The sequence below is a fragment of the Neophocaena asiaeorientalis genome, unplaced genomic scaffold, assembly GCF_003031525.2.
Source record: "Neophocaena asiaeorientalis asiaeorientalis breed wild unplaced genomic scaffold, Neophocaena_asiaeorientalis_V1.1 scaffold95, whole genome shotgun sequence".
In the NCBI taxonomy this organism is placed as follows: Eukaryota; Metazoa; Chordata; class Mammalia; order Artiodactyla; family Phocoenidae; genus Neophocaena; species Neophocaena asiaeorientalis.
In genome coordinates, this window is record NW_020174924.1 from 830376 (window position 1) to 848620 (window position 18245).

Below are 18245 nucleotides of genomic sequence, written 5' to 3' on the forward strand. Positions count from 1 at the left end.
TCTTTCTCTAGTTGAGGCGAGCGGGGGCTACTCTTCGTTGCAGTGCGCAGGCTTCTCATTGTGGTGGCTTACCTTGTTGCAGAGCACAGGTGTGTGGGCTTCAGTGGGTATGGCACACGGGCTCAGTAGTTGTGGCACACGGGCTCAGTAGTTGTGGCTCGCAGGCTTAACTGCTCTGCAGCATGTGGGATCTTCCCGGACCAGGGCTCGAACCCGTGTCCTCTGCATTGGCAGGCAGATTCTTAACCACTGAGCCACCAGGGAGGCCGCCCTACATTGTCTTTTGAGATGTGTACCTTTATATATGAGCATTGAGATAAAGGACACAGAAATGAATATGGGCTCATATGAGCATATCTGGACATTTAATTCTCAGGATTATACTTAATTAGAAGGAAAAAATTCCATCTTGCTCAGCTGAAATACTCTTGGCAAAGTTGGCTGATGGGAGATCATAAAAGACTACTTCCAAGGGCCTGCTCTACCTAAGGTTTTTTTTTTTTTTTGGCAGCAACCTGCGGCACACGGAACTTACCTGACCAGGGACTGAACCCACATCCCTCGCAGTGGAAGGCAGAGTCTTAACCACCAGACCGCCAAGGAAGACCCTACTTAACAGGTTTTGCTTCCTTTAATAACCTGGGTCTAACAACTACCCTCAAGAGAGTTGACAAGGGATGCTTTGCACTTTCATTTGGGATATATTCTGTGTGGCCCTATGTTTAGACACATGTATTATTACTAAAGTAAGATAATCCCATTATTGCTCTATCAGAGAACTGTTAGAGTTAACTGTTCACAAATCTGAATCCCTCACTTGCTGCAAGATCACTATTTCTTTCAAGGTCCTTAACACATAGAAATGAAATACATAGAAACTATATAGCAGTAAAATTAAATAGTCTTGGGAGAGAAAGACAGTACTGGATATAGCTTTGTAGAAGATGAAGGGGGTTGATTCATCTTAAAGACAGATTTCCACAGGCCAACCCTTAAATTCATAAGCATTTTCGTCTAGGAAAGGAAGAATTTTTCTAGTGGAAGAGATTCAGTCTCTGGTAGAATTCAGGGTAACTAAGACCTGGATTGCCTCCTCTCACCTACAGAGGAAGCCAAAGAAGCTTAAAGTCAGCCAGGTTAAGGCCAGCTCCCAGAAGTCTTTGCTTTCATATTCACTTTGGATAAATTATTACAGTAGTAAATTAGGCAAATTTTAGGAGCACAGGAGGGCCACTTAGCATGATCTGCTTATAGAGGGATTTTTTTCTAGACTCCTCAGGACCAGTTTTCAGCCAATAAGAAAGCCACTGCTTTCTTGTGTGCCTACTCTTAGCCAGTCTGTATACAACCCTGAGCAGTACAGGAAGGAGGAAGGAATCTCACCCAGACCTCTTCTAGTCAAGAGTGTAAGCCTAGTTGTGAGTAGATGAGTGCTGCATGCACTACATTTCTGAACTTTTCCTCCTATCTGCTGTGGTAGACTTTCCAGAGTTAGCCACAACAATAATGGCTCCCATCCCACATGCCCTTATGCAGTGTGTCTTTGCCACTCTTCCCGATAAGAGGTAAAGCTTGTTTCCCCTCCTCTTGAATCTGAACTGGTTTTCTGACTAGCTTTGGCCAAGAGAAAGTGGCAGAAGTGATATTCTTTGAGTTTCAGAGTCTAGAAGCTTCTGCTTTTGTTGTCTTGGAGGCCTAGGCCTTCATGGAAGTCCAGTTATCCTAGTAGCTAGGCCATTTGAAGAGAGAGTGAGGGAGAGGGAAAGGGAGAAGGAGAGGGAGAAAAAAGGAGTAAGAAAGACACACACAGAGAGAGAAATCCTAGAGATTGAAAGATATCAAAAAGAGTTCCTGGAGAATGAAAAACTCTAAGGAAAGAGACTGCAGTATTCCAGCCATTCAACTGAGGGGCCAGAGGTGAGTGAGGCCATCTTGGATCCTCCAGCCCGAATTGAAGCTGCTAAGTGAGCTCAGCCCTCACCACATGGAATATAGACAAGTCATCCTAGCTGAGGCCTGTTGGGACAACCCATGGACTCACAAGCAAATACATAATTATTGTTTAAGACACTAAGTTTTGGATGGTTTGTTACACAGCAATGGGTTACTGAAACATCCACAGTATTGACCAAATACTGCACTTCGTAACTGGTTCTTTGGTCAAAATTTTTTTTTCTTCACTTTTGTCCTTACTCATTTTTTTAAATTATATGATCAAAAGCAAAGTGTCCAATGGGATTAGTAAATCTGTTGTTAAATTAAACATTAGAAAAGACAAGGAAATGTAAAGGGAAGTCAAAGTTGGGTCTAATGGAGAAACGCTCATGTGAGTTAAGTTTGTTTTGGGGATCAGGAGACGGATGTTCCTTGATTTACAGAGAAGCTCCAGGGACGGTATCCAGAGTCCCAGAAGCAGAAATCTGTGAGAGATGAAAATGTGCCAATAGAATTGAAACGTTTTTTTGGGGTGACACAGGTTGAAATCTGGGAGAAGCAGATGCTGAGAGAGTCAGGAGTCCAAAAGTTTTATTGGGAAGTAACACTTGTAAAAAGAAAAAGGGAAGAAAATGGGATTGGGCAGGGAGAGCTGTCCAAAGCTGTCAGTGATGCAGACATGACAGCCTCTGCCAGACCACTGGAGAGTTCCATAGCAAGAATCGTTCATTAGTCCCATGTTCCCTGGGAATGGCTAAGCCCTGTACCACCCACCACCTTGCTTAGCCTTTGGCCAGGGGTTTGGAGAACAGTAGGACAGCTAGAGGCTGTCAGCTAACCAGGTTTCTTGCAGCTGAGTAGCCAGTTCTTTCTTAAAGGGACATCTCTGAAGTAGCACACCTCTGTATCTGCCAAAGGGGACTTGACGTACCTTATGTAGGTTTTTATATGGTAACTGCATTGGTCCTTAGGTTGTCATATGGATTCAGTTAATATATTTCAGCATGGTTATTAGGAAAACTGAATGTAAGAGAACTGTACGTCCCCGCCCCCTTCTCTCTCTTCGTAACATGAGTTAGTTATTTCCCTTTCTGGAATCCCACAGGCCACTGTGTCTATCACAGTATTTACTACCATGATATAAAAATATGTTTTCATTTTTCTTCTTCCTTGACTGAGCCCCCTTAGGGGCAGAAGTTTGTTTACCTTTGTATCTACCCAACACTTGGTCTCTGAAACAAAATAAATCCTCAACAATTAACTGAATGAATGAGTGAGGAAGCTGTCTCTTGCTTCTTGTACTAGTGATCTTTTTATCCATCTAGTTTGAACTGAATCCACTATGTATATTTCAGGTAAAGCGTTTCGCAAGCTGCATTTCTTGACATATTCATTTCAGCAGGTTAGAGTTAATTCACCTTCCAAAAGGATCAAATAAGAAGTGCTTGAGAGTAAGAAATGGTGGGGTTGAGGGTGGGGATTGGAGGGGACTGCAAAAAGGAAGAAACTGAAGGCTGTAAGAGAGGAATAAACTAAAAGTGAAGAGAGAAACGTAAAAGTTGTAGGTCAATGAAAGAATAAAAAGCAGGAGAGGAAAAAGAAGAATGAAAAGGAGACAGAAGGGAAAATAAAGTAGAGCTATGAAGGAGTGGGGTGGGGAGTCCAGCTCAGTGCTGACCTGCCCAAGGAAGCACCCATTAGTAGAAGCCTCACTGACAGCTGTTACCATAATGGGAACTGGCATCTAAAGAGAGGGCAAGTCTAGTTTAATTAGTTAAATGGCATTATCTATGTCCAGTGGGGGTAGGGGAGGTAAAGGGAATAGAAGGATTGGTGACCTACCTCCTTCCATAGGCTGAAAAGAAAAACAGATTTATAAAGCTTTGGTAAGGAATTAAAGAGACAGGAGCTGTTTCTTCTCCAGCCGACTTCACAAGATTGTCATGTCCTATTCACTAGTACCTTTAAAGCGGGATGGGTTTAAAGTTGCCTCCAGGAGGCAACTAGAATCAAACCTCTGTTCTTTACCTTGAATGGAGCCAGTAGGTTTACTCACCTTTCCCTTCAGTCTTCCAGCCAGCCTCACCACTTCAGGAGTCTTTAGTATGTAACAGGAAGCAAGCACCATTCCTGACCACTGGTGGTTAGCACTGAGACTGGGATTCTGCCGACCTGGGTTCTTAATGCAGTTCTGCCACTGATTGGCTGAATGTCTTTAGGCAAATCATTTTACCAGTCCCATCCCTTTAGCATGTGGTTTCAGTGATATAATCTTACAAACGAAAAAAAAAAAAAAAAATTCCGGAGAATGTTCTCTTTAGGAAAGCAAGGTCTTAAGAGTCAAATCTGAACCTTACCATGTTGTGGAGAGACAAAACAAAACAAAAAATATATATATATGCTTCATTTCATTCTCCCACCCCCAATGCACTTCCTCTGCTAAGAATTCTCCTTTATATTATCTTGTTGGTAGAAATTACTAGGGTTGAATTTTGTTTTCCTGTTTATAACATCAGACCTCAAGTATCATAAAGATGAATTCATCTTGGTTCTGCAGATTAACTGATGTCAGCTAGGCTGGCCTACAGGTCAGGATAGATAGATAAAGAAACAGCTTTCAACCTCCAAACAAAACAAAACAAGTAAAATAAAATACAAAAGCCTGGTGGTGGAAGGTTCTAGGCAAAGAGAAAACCTGGACAGTGGCTATAAACAGTGAGCAAATCCCCTACCTTTTGAGAACACAAACACCATTTCTACAAGGAAATTACATTCACTGGAGGTTGTTTTAGGACAAGGCTGAGCAAATTAAATATTTCAACACCATATGTTCAGCTTTGGCAGGAGATGTAGGTGGGAAGGGAATCTCAATGTTAGGGAATGCTCATATCACACCCCAGCTGGCTGTTGAAATGAAATAAGGAGAAACACACAAATATTTGGTTAAAACACCTTTAATGAAAAGGGAAAGACACTAACATCTCCGCTGTCTGCTCTTCACATTTTACTATGTTAGGAAACTGGAGCCTACACCTTTGGAGGAGGAGCCATCACTCAAGTCAGTCAATAGCAGAACCCTCACTCCCTCCTCCTCAGAACTCTGGTTCCAAATGATCCTATGTTAAAAGTAAATACTACATCTCATTACAAAACGGAGAGGCAGGGAGGACAGCACCTAGGGCTCAACTCCCAAAGTCTGGGACTCTAAGAACCAGACAGTAGCAAAGACATAAGCCCCGGTCCGTGGACAAGCAAAATGGGAAGGAAGTGGACCTTGAAAGAGGAAGATGAGGAAAATACAAGGGGCCAGGGAATAGCGGAGGGAGTTATCTAAAACTAGAAGCACACTAGTGCTAGGAAATCCCCCATGATCCATGGTGCATTGCTGCACACTGAAGTCACCATTAGTTCAAAAGAACATTCATGAGACCCATCGACCCATCCAATTAAGAGTTTGAGGTCCCCTCCCTTATATCACACCCCTTTCTTAATCACATAGGTTCTCAGCAAGCCCTATGCTTTAGCAACACTCCTAAACGCTCCATTATTCCTTCAGCTAACGCTCATCAACAATGCTTGTTAAAGATATGAACTTCACCTTTCCTTCCCCAAAATATCCATCCCATGGGAGACCTCCCAGCAAGAAATCCACTTGTTTCCTAACTCAGAGGCAAGGATGAAAGATACGACAAGCTCAAAATATCTTGGCATATTAACCAGCCAACACCTTTGCCTTAACGTGACGAAGGCACATTAGTGCCTTACTACTGGGAAGAGTGTCCTATGCCCTTCGTTTCTCCCTACACCCTGGGGCTGAGCCACCAGATACTGATATTGTTGCATCTTCATTGTCGGCACCTTCTGGAGCAGGGGGAAGGAGAAGAAATGTACAGTTTGCTACTTCTCTTCTATGATGGGCTTTCTCAGGCACTGTCTTGGATGCCAGAGGCCAAAAGAAAAGGAGGGGGGAATCTCTTTTCCTTGGCTTCTCTGGATCCCATTGCTGGAGGCAACTTCTCAGCCACAGTTCCTGGGCCAAACAGCACTGGTGGTGTGGGGCCTGAGGGGGTAGTGGAGATGGAGATGGAGCTGGAACTCTGGGGCATGGTGGGCAGGTCACTTGACAGTAAAGCCGTGTCCTGGTTTCAGCAAGACAGGGAGCCCACCCTCACCAGCTGGGCAGGAATGCCCTGGGACAAGAAGTCCTGCAGGTTGACCTGGTCACCAGAGAGGAGTGGCCCTAGGCCCTCCAGGGACAGCTGCTGGCCCCTTCGGGCTGGGCTATAATTCCAAATGTGGGTGCTCAGATACACCTGCCAAAGGGAAAGGGAGAGGAGAGGGTAGAAGGGTCATTCCCAGGGAGGGTGGAGAGGGTTCTTCTTGGGAATGTGAAAGTTGTAGAGAATCTATTTTCCTCAGGTACAATGAATGAAGAGGAAAGAAAAGTTTCTCAGGGGGCCACCCTGCTGTAAGCACAAGGATTTCAAAGCTCAGGGATTAGAGAAAAGCCACTAGGGACACATCATATAAGAACTCAGAGAAATAGACAAATAAGGGCTCACAGATCTTGGAGGTCCTTCTACAGAGCTCTCAGTTTCTGCCCCCGGGGTCAAGGGGCAGCAGATTCAGAAAAACAGGCTCATGGGATCGTGGGGTCATCTTTTCGGGGAAAGGGGGAGAGCCCTGGGGAAGTGATGGAGGATGAGCAGCCAGGGACCAAGGAAAGAGCAGCAATATTCTGAGGGCCGTGGGGGGCAAAGGGCTGTACCTGGTGGTGAGCCAGCAGCATATGCTTCTTGAGGGTAGCCCGTTCGAGAAAGCCCTGCCTGCAGAAAACACAAGTGAAGAGCGGCCCCTCCTTGGGGTGGGTCTTCTGATGCTCCTCCAGAGCTGCCTGGGTGGGAAAGGTCTGGCCACACACCTCACAGGCCTTTCTGCTACTGCTCTCTCCGGGCTCCTTTCTCATCGCTTCCTGCAGGCTCAGCTCCTCCACCAAGGTGGGGCTGCTGCCTTCCCCTTCTAGGGCCAACGCTGACACTGGGCTGGCGCTCCTCTCCGGTTTGCCCCCCTCTTCTGTGCCTCCTGCAACATCACTGCCGCCCTGCTCCATTGGCTGCGTTCGATCCAGGCTGTCAGGCGGCGGCGGCGGTGGCGGCGGCAGAGAAGGCTGTTGAATCGTTTTCTCATTACTGTCCATCTCCTTCCCAGCTGTGGCCGCTGCCACCACAGTTCCCACTTCCTCCTCTGCCCCGGAGGCCTCTTCTGAATCACCACGCACTGATATCGCCTTCTCACCTCCACTCTCGGAGCCTCTCCCCGCCAGGGAATCTTCATCAGTCACGTCTTCCTCTTCTTCTTCGTCCTCTTCTTCCTCTTCGGACAACTCCTCTTCTGGGGATGGCTGCTGGGATGGCTGCTGGGGGAAGCTCCCTGCCCCTGAGACTACAGACTGCTCAGGGCCGTTCTCCTGGGCAGTTCCCCCACCTTCAGGGAGCGTGGTACCACCATTGGGGATCTGGCCCCCCAGGTGCATCCGAACGTGCTGCTGCAGAGTAACAGCATTGGTGAACTTCTTCTGGCAAATGGGGCAGGAGTTCTGGGCCCGGGCAGCTGGACTAGCCTTGTGGCCCACGAAATGCGCACGCAGATTGCCCCGGGTAGAGAAAGCTCTGCCACACACTTTGCATTTAAAGGGCCGCTCACCTCCATGTTGGCCGTAATGCAGGCGCAGCGCTCGAGGACAGCTCAGCACCCGAAGGCAAATGACACACTGGTTAGGTCCCGATGAGGCTGAGGATGAAGTTGCAGGGGCAGAGGTCGTGGAGGCTCCCGAAGCAGTAGAGGCCACTGCCACGGCTCCTTGACGGTCAATCTTCTCCACCAGTTGCTGCAGCTTGGAGGTCTCAGAGGGTGAAGCCCCCAAGGGCTCTAGCACATAAGGAAAGGGGAAGCTACCAGTGGACTTAAAGTGGTTGGTAAGCAGGGCCCAGCTGGGTAGCGAAGTCACCAGCTTACTTAGCTGCATGCGGGTTGCTGTGCCACTTTCTGCCACCCCGGCGATGGCTGAGCCCTCGCTCCCGGGTGGGGTGTTTTCATCAGCTTTACTCTTTGGCTCTACCGCTTTCATGAGCACGAACTTATTGAAAGCAGGGAGCGCAGGAGCCGTGGCTGTGCCTGCCCCGGTGGAGAGCAGCGTCAGGCTCTCTGTGGCACTGAGTGCCGTGGTGGAGGCCACCAGAGGCTTGCGTTCCACACCACCACCTGGCATGGCCGCCTCCTCCTCGGCCTTCTCTGGTGGCACGGACATACCATAGGGCAGGCCGCTGCTGGTGATGACGTAGTCCAGATGCTCTGGTACCGGGTGAGGGTTCATCTGCACGTGCGGGTACTTCTCCCGATGCCGGTGGAAATGCACTTTGAGGTTGCCACGCGTGGTAAAGCGGTTGCCACAGACATTACACTTATAGGGCCTCTCACCTGTGTGGGAACGCAGGTGGATCTGCAGGGCACTGTCACTGCCAAATACTTTGGCACAGAAGCGGCATTTGTGCCGTCCACCAGGCTTCTCCAAGGGACCCATCAATTCCCCATAGCCCAGCTCACCACCTCCATTCTTTGGCTTCAGGAGCCCTGGGGAGGCAGTAGCCTCGAGGCCCCGGGCTGTCCCAAGACACTGTGCTGCCAGTAGTCCCGCGGCGCCTGGGAACGCCAGATGAGGCGAGGCAGCCAGCTGATCTGTGCAGCCTGACAGGGCCGGGGAGGGGGCAGGGGTGGCTTTGTGGCTTCGCCCGACCCCTCCGGCAGCAAAAGGGTGCTGTGACCCCAGTGGATGATAAAGGTGGAAGAAAGCCTGCTTGGGTGTTTCCGCCCCTGAGGAAGAGGAGGTGGAGGAAGGCGCCAGTGTCTTGCCAGTTTGGACAGGCTTGATGGGGCTGAAAAGGGGGAGCAAGGGCTTGGTGGAGGAGACGGCGGCTGTCCCAGGTAACTCGGAGGGGCTGGAAGGGGTGCCCACTGTCTGGCCTAAGGAGCCAAGCAGCAGCACCTGCCGGCAGATTTGCTCAGTCATCTGCATCTGATGGATCTGCCGCTGCTGCAGTACCCGGAGCTCTTCCAAGATCAGAGGGATGTTCAAGTGGCCGCTGCCTACACCTGGGGGCGGAGGAGGAGGTGGAGGGGGTGGTGGTGCAGGAGTGGACTCTGGAGGTAATGGAGTTGCTCCTAGCTTAGGGCTGGCCAAGATCAGGCCCCCACCTCCCCCAGCTGCTGTACCTGTGGCAGCTACGAGAAAGTGTCCCGAAGACTCCTCTCCCCTCCGCTCTGGGCCCCAGGTGGGATCTGTGGGTACAGAGGACCCGGAATCCGAGGGGTTGCTCTGCTCGGCCTCCATGACCTGGGGACTGCTGTGGCCCTCAGGCCGGGGTTCAGAAGAGGTCGAAGAGTTGTTGGGGTTCTCCTGTCCCCCAATTATCACCATTACAGGGGGGTCAGGAGAACATGCATTCTGGTGGGCGAGGAATTCGGCTGGGTCAGTGAATTGTGCGCAGCACTTGGCACAGACTTGGGGGTGGTCCTCCTCGCTAGCATCACCTGGGGAGAAGACAAGGAAAGAGCGTGGATGATGCGGTTCGGATGGGTGTGCAGAGGCTGTAATTAACAACGAGCCCAGTAACCGCTAGTGGGGGTGGGGAGATGAGCTCACCATCCGGCTGGCCGTGCAGGAGGCTAGAGCTCAGTGCTGTCCCGCCTGGACAGGAGACTCGCCAGCACTGGGGGCCAGGAGGGAGGGGGAGCGGGCATGCACAAGCTACTCCCCCCCCTCCACCACCACCCCCCCCGGGCCACTGGCGGGCGCAAGGACTGGGTGTGAGGACGGGGTCTTGTGCAGAGAATCGTGCCTTCTATCCCGTCCACCGAAAGTCCTCTCCCCGCCCCTCGCGTCCCCTCCACCCCTACCCCTGCCCGGGCCGGGCCCTACCGCGCCCCCAAGCTCCGCCGGCCCCCCGCAGGGCCCCCCGAGACGAGAGCTCCTCCCGGCTTCGTGCGCCATGGTTGTGTGGGAGGTGGAGGGCCAGGTGGAGTGGGAGACAATGGGTATCCGGATTGGGGGAGGCGGCAGTAGCCGCCGGGGCTGCGGCAGCTTCTGCACCCAGCGGCCCAGACTGCGGAGATGGAGATCGGCGGCGGGGGCAGGGAGCGGCGGAGGAGGGGGAGGGGAGCGAGGAGTCGCGGAGGAGGGGAGGAGCTGGAACGAGAAAGCTGGGAGAGGGGAGATGGGGGAGGAGCTGCTGGGGAGGGAGGGGAGCGAGCCCAGAGCCCAGAGCCCGGGAGGGTTTCCGGAGGCTCAGTGACAGGTGCTGTGGGGCATGGCGGGGGTCCACCTTTCCCTACCCTCTGCCAGCTCCCCCCCATCTCCGGATGTCCTTGCCCAGACCTGCCCCCCTCTCCCCCCCAATCCCCCAGCAAGCTCAAGGGGGCACAGTAGGAAACACAGCCTTGCTCAACAGAGCAAAGCGACAGGCTTCTCTTATTTTCCTTTGGATAAAGGATCCGCTGAGCCTGGAAAACGTGGGCTCCAGAGAGGGTGGTCTGAGGGCCAGAGCGGGAGGGGGATCCCAGCACACCTACCCCTTACCTACACACACATATCTGGCGCCCCCAAGATACCCCAAGTTTTGTCCTGTTTTCCTGACCTCCATTCCCACCCTATCCCCACCCCATCCACAAAAGAAGTTTCTCAGGGTGGGAGGCCGCGAGGTAGAATTTCCAAGGAAGTCGTTTCAGGACTCCTCTCTGCGTAACACTAAGCCCCTTTACTCCCCGCCCCTCCTCCCCCAGAATAATAGCTGAATGCGAGTTACTCCACAGGTCACCCAGCCCACACCTAATTTAGAGAGTTCATGCTTATTTAAGGGGCCATCTCCTATTTAGTACCCTCTTCTCTACCCTACTTCTTCCGTTGTCTTTCTCTGGCAACACAACTACTACTGAGGACAGCTGGGTTTGGGGAGATGCTAGCCTGCAGAGGCCTACCTAGCTCTAACCTGGGGGGAGGGGAGCTTCTCCTGAAACAATGGGGAAAATGCAGTAGGAGGGAGTTACCAAGCAGCCTCTCAGTGCCTAAAGCCCCTTTCAGCCCCAACCTGGCTTGAATGCCTAGGAATGCCTTAACACCTGCTCACCAGCACAGAGGTGGCCTCCTATTCAGGGAGAGGATAAGTAGGGATAAGATGCCTCCTGGACCAGGTACTCTGCATTCCCTTTCTACCTTGAAATGAGTCTTAATGGGTTTCCCACTTCCTTAAAAGAGCTTATCTTACTTACAGGAAATGACCACAAGTCCTTAGTTTTGTGGTTTGCCAAAGGCATCAGTAAATCCACATTGTTCTAACCCCAGTTCCAATCTTGTCTGGCTGATAAATTGAGGCGTGGTGGTCAGTCACACCATGCTATGCCCCCATTTCCTTTTTTGTAAAGTGGTAATGTTGTAACTGTGCTATCTTCATCAGAGAAATATTGTGGGGATAAAATAATATGTATAAAATAATAATAACATGTACATATGAGACTTTAAACTTTGGGAGGAGTCCCAAATATTATGAATTAGAGAATTTATATTGTCAGTGGCAAAACAATCAAAATAAAATACATATATATTAAAATTAGATCTGTTTTCATGTTGCCTATTAATTTCTTATTTATTTATTTATTTATGGCCAAGCCGCACAGCTTGCACAGGACCTTAGTTCCCCGAACCCAGGCCCTCAGCAGTGTAAGCCTGGAGTCCTAACCACTGGACCGCCAGGGAATTAGCAATCTTATTAATTTCTGAGGCTGATATAATTGGCATATATCAAGGGTAGGAAGTCTTTTTTGGGGGGAGCTGAAACAATGTAATATTAGTAACGTCCACTTTCATTGAAAACATTGTACTGAATTATGTTTTGAAACTTCAGATAATCACAAGGGCCTTAACACTGTGGACAATGGCTCTGAAACAGATGAGCTACATGCTTCCAGGCCTGACCCTGACAACGAGGGAGAGGGGGTTCTATTTCAATATGGCAAGTCACAGGTTAATGCAATGTTGTCTATTTTTACAGATGAGAAAATGGAAGCTTGGAGAGGTTAAGTGACTCTTCCAAGTTCACACAGTCATTCAGTGAAGCAAGCATTCAGAATTTTGACTCCTGTCCAGTGCTTTCACAAGCACATCAACATTGTGTGGCTTCCCTAAGCTAGAGAAAGGGCCCTGTGTAGCTTCTACCTGCCATTTGCTCTCTGGCCTCAGTAACAGAGAGGGAATCAGATGGAAGCTTTCTACTGAGCATTTGTTAATTAGCATTGAACATTTGATATCAAGTTGCTGTTTTGTCAAGTCTTCCGACAAGAAAAGAAATCCTTTTCTTTTCATCTTCTCCTGGGAAACACTGTCCCCTTTCTTGCTCTTTAATGAAACTTGCTTTCTGATGCGTAATTTGATCTGGGCTCTTCTTTAAGGTAAATTCAGTCCCTGGTGAAAGGTGACGGATCAACAGCCACCTGTAAGAGGAAGCCTCTATTTCTCAGCACTTTGCACTCACTGCCTATCCTGAAAAGGGGGGCAGGATTCTTAGGCAGACACGAATGAAGTCATAAACACAGGAATAAACTAAGCTGGTAATGGTGTCCCTAGATAGCAGATAAGGTGAGGTAAGCTATCCTGGGTCACATGTAAAGTCTGGGGTGGACATAGGACTGAGACAGGGACATGCTTGTTTAAATTTATGAAGAGCTGAAACGACAAGGAAAAAGGAAACTAAGTGACTCTCTAAACCTGGTAACTCATTAAACGGGAGAGGATGGCTGGGAGAACAGAGGAAAATTGGTGGGTAGCAGGGTGGTAGAGCTGAACACGGGTTCTCAAACTTTGCTGCCCATGAGAATTACTGCGAGAGCTTTTAAAAATCCCAATGGCTAGGCTGTACCCTAGACCAATTAATTCAGATTCCCTGAGGGTGGGATCTAGGCATCAGTGTTTGTAAAGCTCCTCAAGTGATTCTGATGTACAACCAAGGATGAGACCCACAGTACACATCAGAGGAGTGTCCTCCCCATCAAACCTTCCACCCTGCTCCTCACAAATCTTACCTGTGCTCAACTCGGCCAAAATTAGGATGTAGGCAAAATGAGTTGCTCAATGCAAAATCTTCCCATCGGGTTGCCTCTCTACTCTGACCACAGCCACACTTTGCCTCCCTTGTATCCTGCTTCCAGGAACAGAATTTGACATGATATACACCTGTCTATGAATTTAAGTGACTGTATTGCCCTTCCCAGGGTATGTGCATCTTGAGCCATACTTCCAATTGTAAAATGAAAGGCTTTGTTCTACACAGGGTTCAAGCATCATCCAGCCGTTAAAGAAACAAGCACACTATGTAAGCCCCTGCCTAAATTTAATGTTGGACCAACACAGATTGGTAGTGTCCACAATTATGAGTTGATTCTGTAACTGCTGCTATAGATAACTTCTAAAGGAGAATGTCTCATCTTCTCTTCCTTACTCCTCTCTCCTAAATACATACACATACTCCTTTGCTACCCACACCTAGTAAATGCACCCTTGGCCTGTGCAACACAGTGGACAAACAGGCACAAAGATTTATACATCTGGTGCTAAGTGAGAAAAATATATTTGTTTCCAGAATAGGAATATCTTAGATCAAACACAAAAAAGGGTGTTTTTTTTTAAAAGACGTTTTTCTGATATCAAAGGACTCGGCACTTGGTATGAATGGCACTTGGAATTCATACCATTTTGGAGCTGGAAGGGACTTTAGAGATATGACCTCTCATTAAGCACAGTGATTGAGAGTGCCAGCTCTGAATCAGACTTGAGTTAACATCCCAGCACTTTCTAATCTTTGTGACCTTGGGAAAGTTTCTTAATTTCTCTAAGACTTGCATTTCTTTTAAAAATGAGGGTATAGCCACAAAAAGGAATGAAATTCTTATACATGCTACAACATGGGTGAGCCTTGAAAACATTATGCTAAGTGAAATAAGCCAGACGCAAAAGGACAAATATTGTATGAGTCCATTATATGAGGTCTCTAGAATTGGTAAATCCACAGAGACAGAAAGTTAGAATGGTGATTTCCAGGGGCTGGGAGTGCTGGGTGAAGGGAATGGGGAGTTATTGTTTAATGGGTATAGAGTTTCAGTTTTGCAAGATGAAAGGGTTCTGGAGATGGATGGTGGGGATGGCTGCACAACAGTGTGAATATACTTAATGCCACTGAATTGTACGCTTAAAAATGATAAGTTCTATTATGTATATTTTACCGTAAATTTTAAAGAATTTAATGGAGGTAATAATAGCAGAGTTGGGAGGAATAAACAAGAGGAAATATATAAAGGGCCTAGCATAGTACCTGACAAATAGTAAATGCTCTGCAAATAGTAGCAATGAGGATTATTATTTCAAGTCTAAAAGCTGAAGCCCTGGCAGAAGAATGGGCCTGCCCAAGGTCACAAAGCTTCAAGGTACAAGCTGGATTGAAAACCAGGTTTTCTGCTTCCTTATCCAGTGCTCTGTTGCACCCTCCCTGAGTTACTTTCTATCTACTCAGAAATGTTTTCTTTTTCACCCAGGAGTCCCTAGGGCTGAAAGGCTCAGGGATCAATACCCTGAGAGGCGATGCTCTCTACCTCCAGTTCTAAAGAGAACAGAACCCTCAAAACTCTTATTTTTGCCTTCCTTCCCCTTTTGCTGCTCTTGCTGTCTGCCAACTGCCATTTCTCCCACTAGGTCTGTTTGGCTGTTGTCCTGGTTTCTCCTTCTCACTAAATATCTGGGTTTCTGATCGTTTCCTTTATTTCCCAGATGTACTAGTTTACATTTTCCCAATTCACATCCCTTATTCTCTAATCCAGATTTCTAGACTCTGTAGGGGAGAAAAATTTTTTTTTCTCTCCAGAGTTTTGAAGCAAATAGACTATTTCCCTCTCATCACTTATGTGCAATAACTATTCTGGTAGGTTTTGGTGTTCTGGTCAGGGAAGCTGAGCAGAAACAGGGTGGGAAAACAGGTTTTTCGGACTGTGCCTTGGTGATATCTTAGGTCACTGCAGAGATGAGGCTTTTAGAATGTGCAACAAAGGCTCAGCGTTTGCTTGTCACATATGGTAAACATTGCTTAAAAGAAGGCAAAGACTCTTGAAAACCTTAGTGGCACCCTAGTTACTAAATAAATGTCTGCAGATGGTCATGATGATGCCCATAGTTCCACAGGTATACCTGTAAAAGGACATGTGTAAGAGCCCCCGAACAAGAGCCCTCCCTACCTAATTTTGGGGCATGCAGAACAAGAAACAGTCCCTGGGGCAGAACGAAAACTCAGGAAACTGAAGATCACATAAATGAATAGAAACCCTATCTATGTATCTTATAAAAGCAGGAAGGAATTTAGATTTTCAAATATTAGCCACCTCATCTTACAAATGAGACCCAGTGACATGCCAAGTCATACACGTAGCCCAAGGATCTTTCAGTCTCTCAGGAGAATTCTGAAGGCAGATCTTTCTTAAGGTTACTACTGCTTCCTTCCTCCTTAACATTTATGTTTTCAACTTTTATGGCTCAAAGGCAAAATTTCAACTGAAATTTGTTGCTGCCAGTGAGTTCAAGCCTGCACTGTTTCTATGGGGACGGCTTTGCAGCAGCATCCCCGTGGCCCCAAGTGTTCACAGCCACAAGTGGGAGCTATAGTTCAAGGGGCTGGAGAACCCCTCAAGGCAGTTGTGAAAGATTTCTTGTGACTCCCTCCCAGATTCTTCCTCAGCAGCGGTATAGGGAATGGGTGAACTGAGGATGTGGGAAGAAGAGAGGATGGGGGGGAGAGGAGAGGATGCCTCTGGGTTGGAGGGGATTCAGCATTGTTCCACAATCTAACCAGCAGGGGAGCAGGACTGTAAGGCAACTCTGAGGCTCTGGGGGAAGTCTCCTGTAGAGCAGGAGGAGGAAACATCCGGCCTGCAGCAGCATTAAGGGGGGGCTAACGTGTCCCAGGAGGGAAGGATGCCACCAGCATGCCACCTCTTAATATTGGCACAGTGGGATCCCAGTAAAGCACTGACTTGAGGGGTATGTCTGTTCAGGTTGTTCCGTAGCATGTTGTGAACTGATTTGATCTCAAGTCCTTTTTTACAACAGGTAGAAAGGTAAATTTAATCCATGTTTTAGTTTTAGCTACTACAAATACATTATCCTAGAGCTTTTCATGGCACACATCTCATAAAGAAATGCTGAAGTTCGCCAAGAGGCTCTCGAGCTTTGGTCATATTTCAGCACTTACAGGAAGTGCTCTGTACTCACATATAATAATAATAATAATAATAATAATAATAATAATAATAGACTTCCCTGGCAGTCCAGTGGTTAAGACTTTGCCTTCCAATGCAGGGGGTGCAGATTCGATCCCTAGTCGGGGAGCTAAGATCCCACATGCCTCACGGCCAAAAAACCAAAACATAGAACAGAAGCAGTATTGTAACAAATTCAATAAAGACTTTAAAAATGGTCCACATCAAAAAAGTCTTTAAAAAAAATAATACATATTAAGTCCTTATTTATGCTAGGGACTGTGCCACATGTATTAAGCACTTATTTATGCTAGTTATTTTTCCAAGTGTATTAACATGTATTAACTCAGTAACCTAATGAGGTAGCTAGTATATTCATCCCTATTTTACAGATGAGGAAACTGAGGCATAGAAAGGCAAAGTAAACCAACAAGGTCGCACAGCTAACCAAGTGGTAGAGCCAGGATTTGAATCCTGAAAGTCTGCCATCAGAACACTTGTGTGCTTAATCCTACACTGCATTGTTGGGTGAATCAACTGTTTGCTAAATAAATAGTTTATCCCTGAGTCAGGACTTTCAGACTTTCACAGTGTGAACATATGTAGCCATACCAGATTGTCCCAAACTTGCTCGATCCTAAGAATTACCTGGACATTTGCAAAGATACAGATTCCCAGACTCTAGCCCAGATCTACCCACAAGCAAGCAAGCTTGGAAAACCCTAGTTTAGGTGGAGTGAGCACCACTAACCCTAAATGTCATGAAATCTAGGTTTCTGTCCTGACTGTACCTCTGTTTCTGAGACTTTGGGCAATGTCACTTCTCAATACCTTAGTTGCTCTGTTGGCTGCCTCTTACTTACTGGAATGTTGTAAGAATACATGAAATTTTCCCCCCTCATAAAGAAAATCTGTTACTTAAACAAATGATCATATCCCCATAAAATGATATGCATGTATCAACAAACAAGTATGTTAACTCATACACTTTTTTTAGCTTTGCTTTCCTTGAAACACAAACCTAAGCCCCTCATCCAGAACTTTCCTCTAGCCTCTACTCCAGGTGACACAGATACACACCCCAAACCAGGCTGCATCTGACCGACATTAGCTCTCTCCCTCTGGGAGCTCTGATCTGTTCTCTGCTCAGCCCAACAATGAGAAACTTTTTTCTCTTCTCCCTCAGGGGACCCTTCACGTTTATCCAATTCATTCTCTTGCAACCCAACTCTCCAGAAAGAAAAGGGGGGAAAATCCCACCCCTAAGAGACGATCTTCAGGTCTGAGGAGGTTACTTAGCAACGGCACAAAGACCAGTGAGCAAAGGGGGGACCTGGGGAGAAAACTCTTGGGTGGGGAAACAGAGCCAGTTTGAAAACTCCATTTCATCCAGAGAAAAACAACACGGAAAACACAAACATAATCAACCCTGAGAAAAGCGAAGCGGGGCTTCTCCCCAGCACAGGTCATCTCCTTACACGCTGCATCTCAACTCTTTCAACCCCCCAGCGACCAAGTTCTCCCCCTGGTTTTGCCCATGGCCCGGGTGCCCTCCCCTTGCCCTGGCCTGACCCACACAGGCTTGGGCTCAAGGCCCCCCCAACCCCTCCCCGGCACCCACCGTTCTCAGACGCGCTGGGACCTTCGCAGTCCGAGATTAACTGTTGGGGTTTCCGCTGCTTTCGCCGAGACATTCCCGGGTGGAGAGAGGTGGGACGGGGAGGGGCAACTCTAACTTAGTCTTAACCGGGGTGACCTGGTCTGGTCTCCCCCTTGGGTCTGAAGCCAACTGATGCCTCTCCCCCAGTGCCAATCACTGTGAAGCAGAGATGTTCTCCCTTCCAAGGGACAGACAGACAGACAGACAGACGCGCGCGCTCTGATTCTCTGTCCCTGACTCTCTCTCTCTCTTCTCTCTCAATCTCTGCAAGTCTTTAAAGGGGAGACGCCCCCTTTTTTTTCTTCAG

The 18245-nt window shown here is 48.0% G+C and overlaps 1 protein-coding gene across 3 annotated transcripts in view; it reads right to left on the minus strand.

Moving 5' to 3' along the window:
- Positions 1 to 4910: 4910 nt before the first annotated feature.
- The window catches only part of SALL2 (spalt like transcription factor 2), a 49759-nt gene continuing 36424 nt past the window's right edge, over positions 4911 to 18245 (minus strand). The window contains exons 1-3 of one of the 3 annotated variants that reach the window (XM_024761268.1): positions 17900 to 17972; positions 6705 to 9522; positions 4911 to 6081 (exon numbers count right to left, since the gene is read on the minus strand). In XM_024761268.1, coding sequence (XP_024617036.1) covers positions 5859 to 6081; positions 6705 to 9522; positions 17900 to 17972 — 3114 coding nt within the window. In that variant the 3' untranslated portion in view covers positions 4911 to 5858. Of the gene's footprint in view, positions 9523 to 17899; positions 17973 to 18245 lie in introns of those variants that run through there. The other 2 variants (XM_024761266.1, XM_024761267.1) reach the window with 2 other exon arrangements.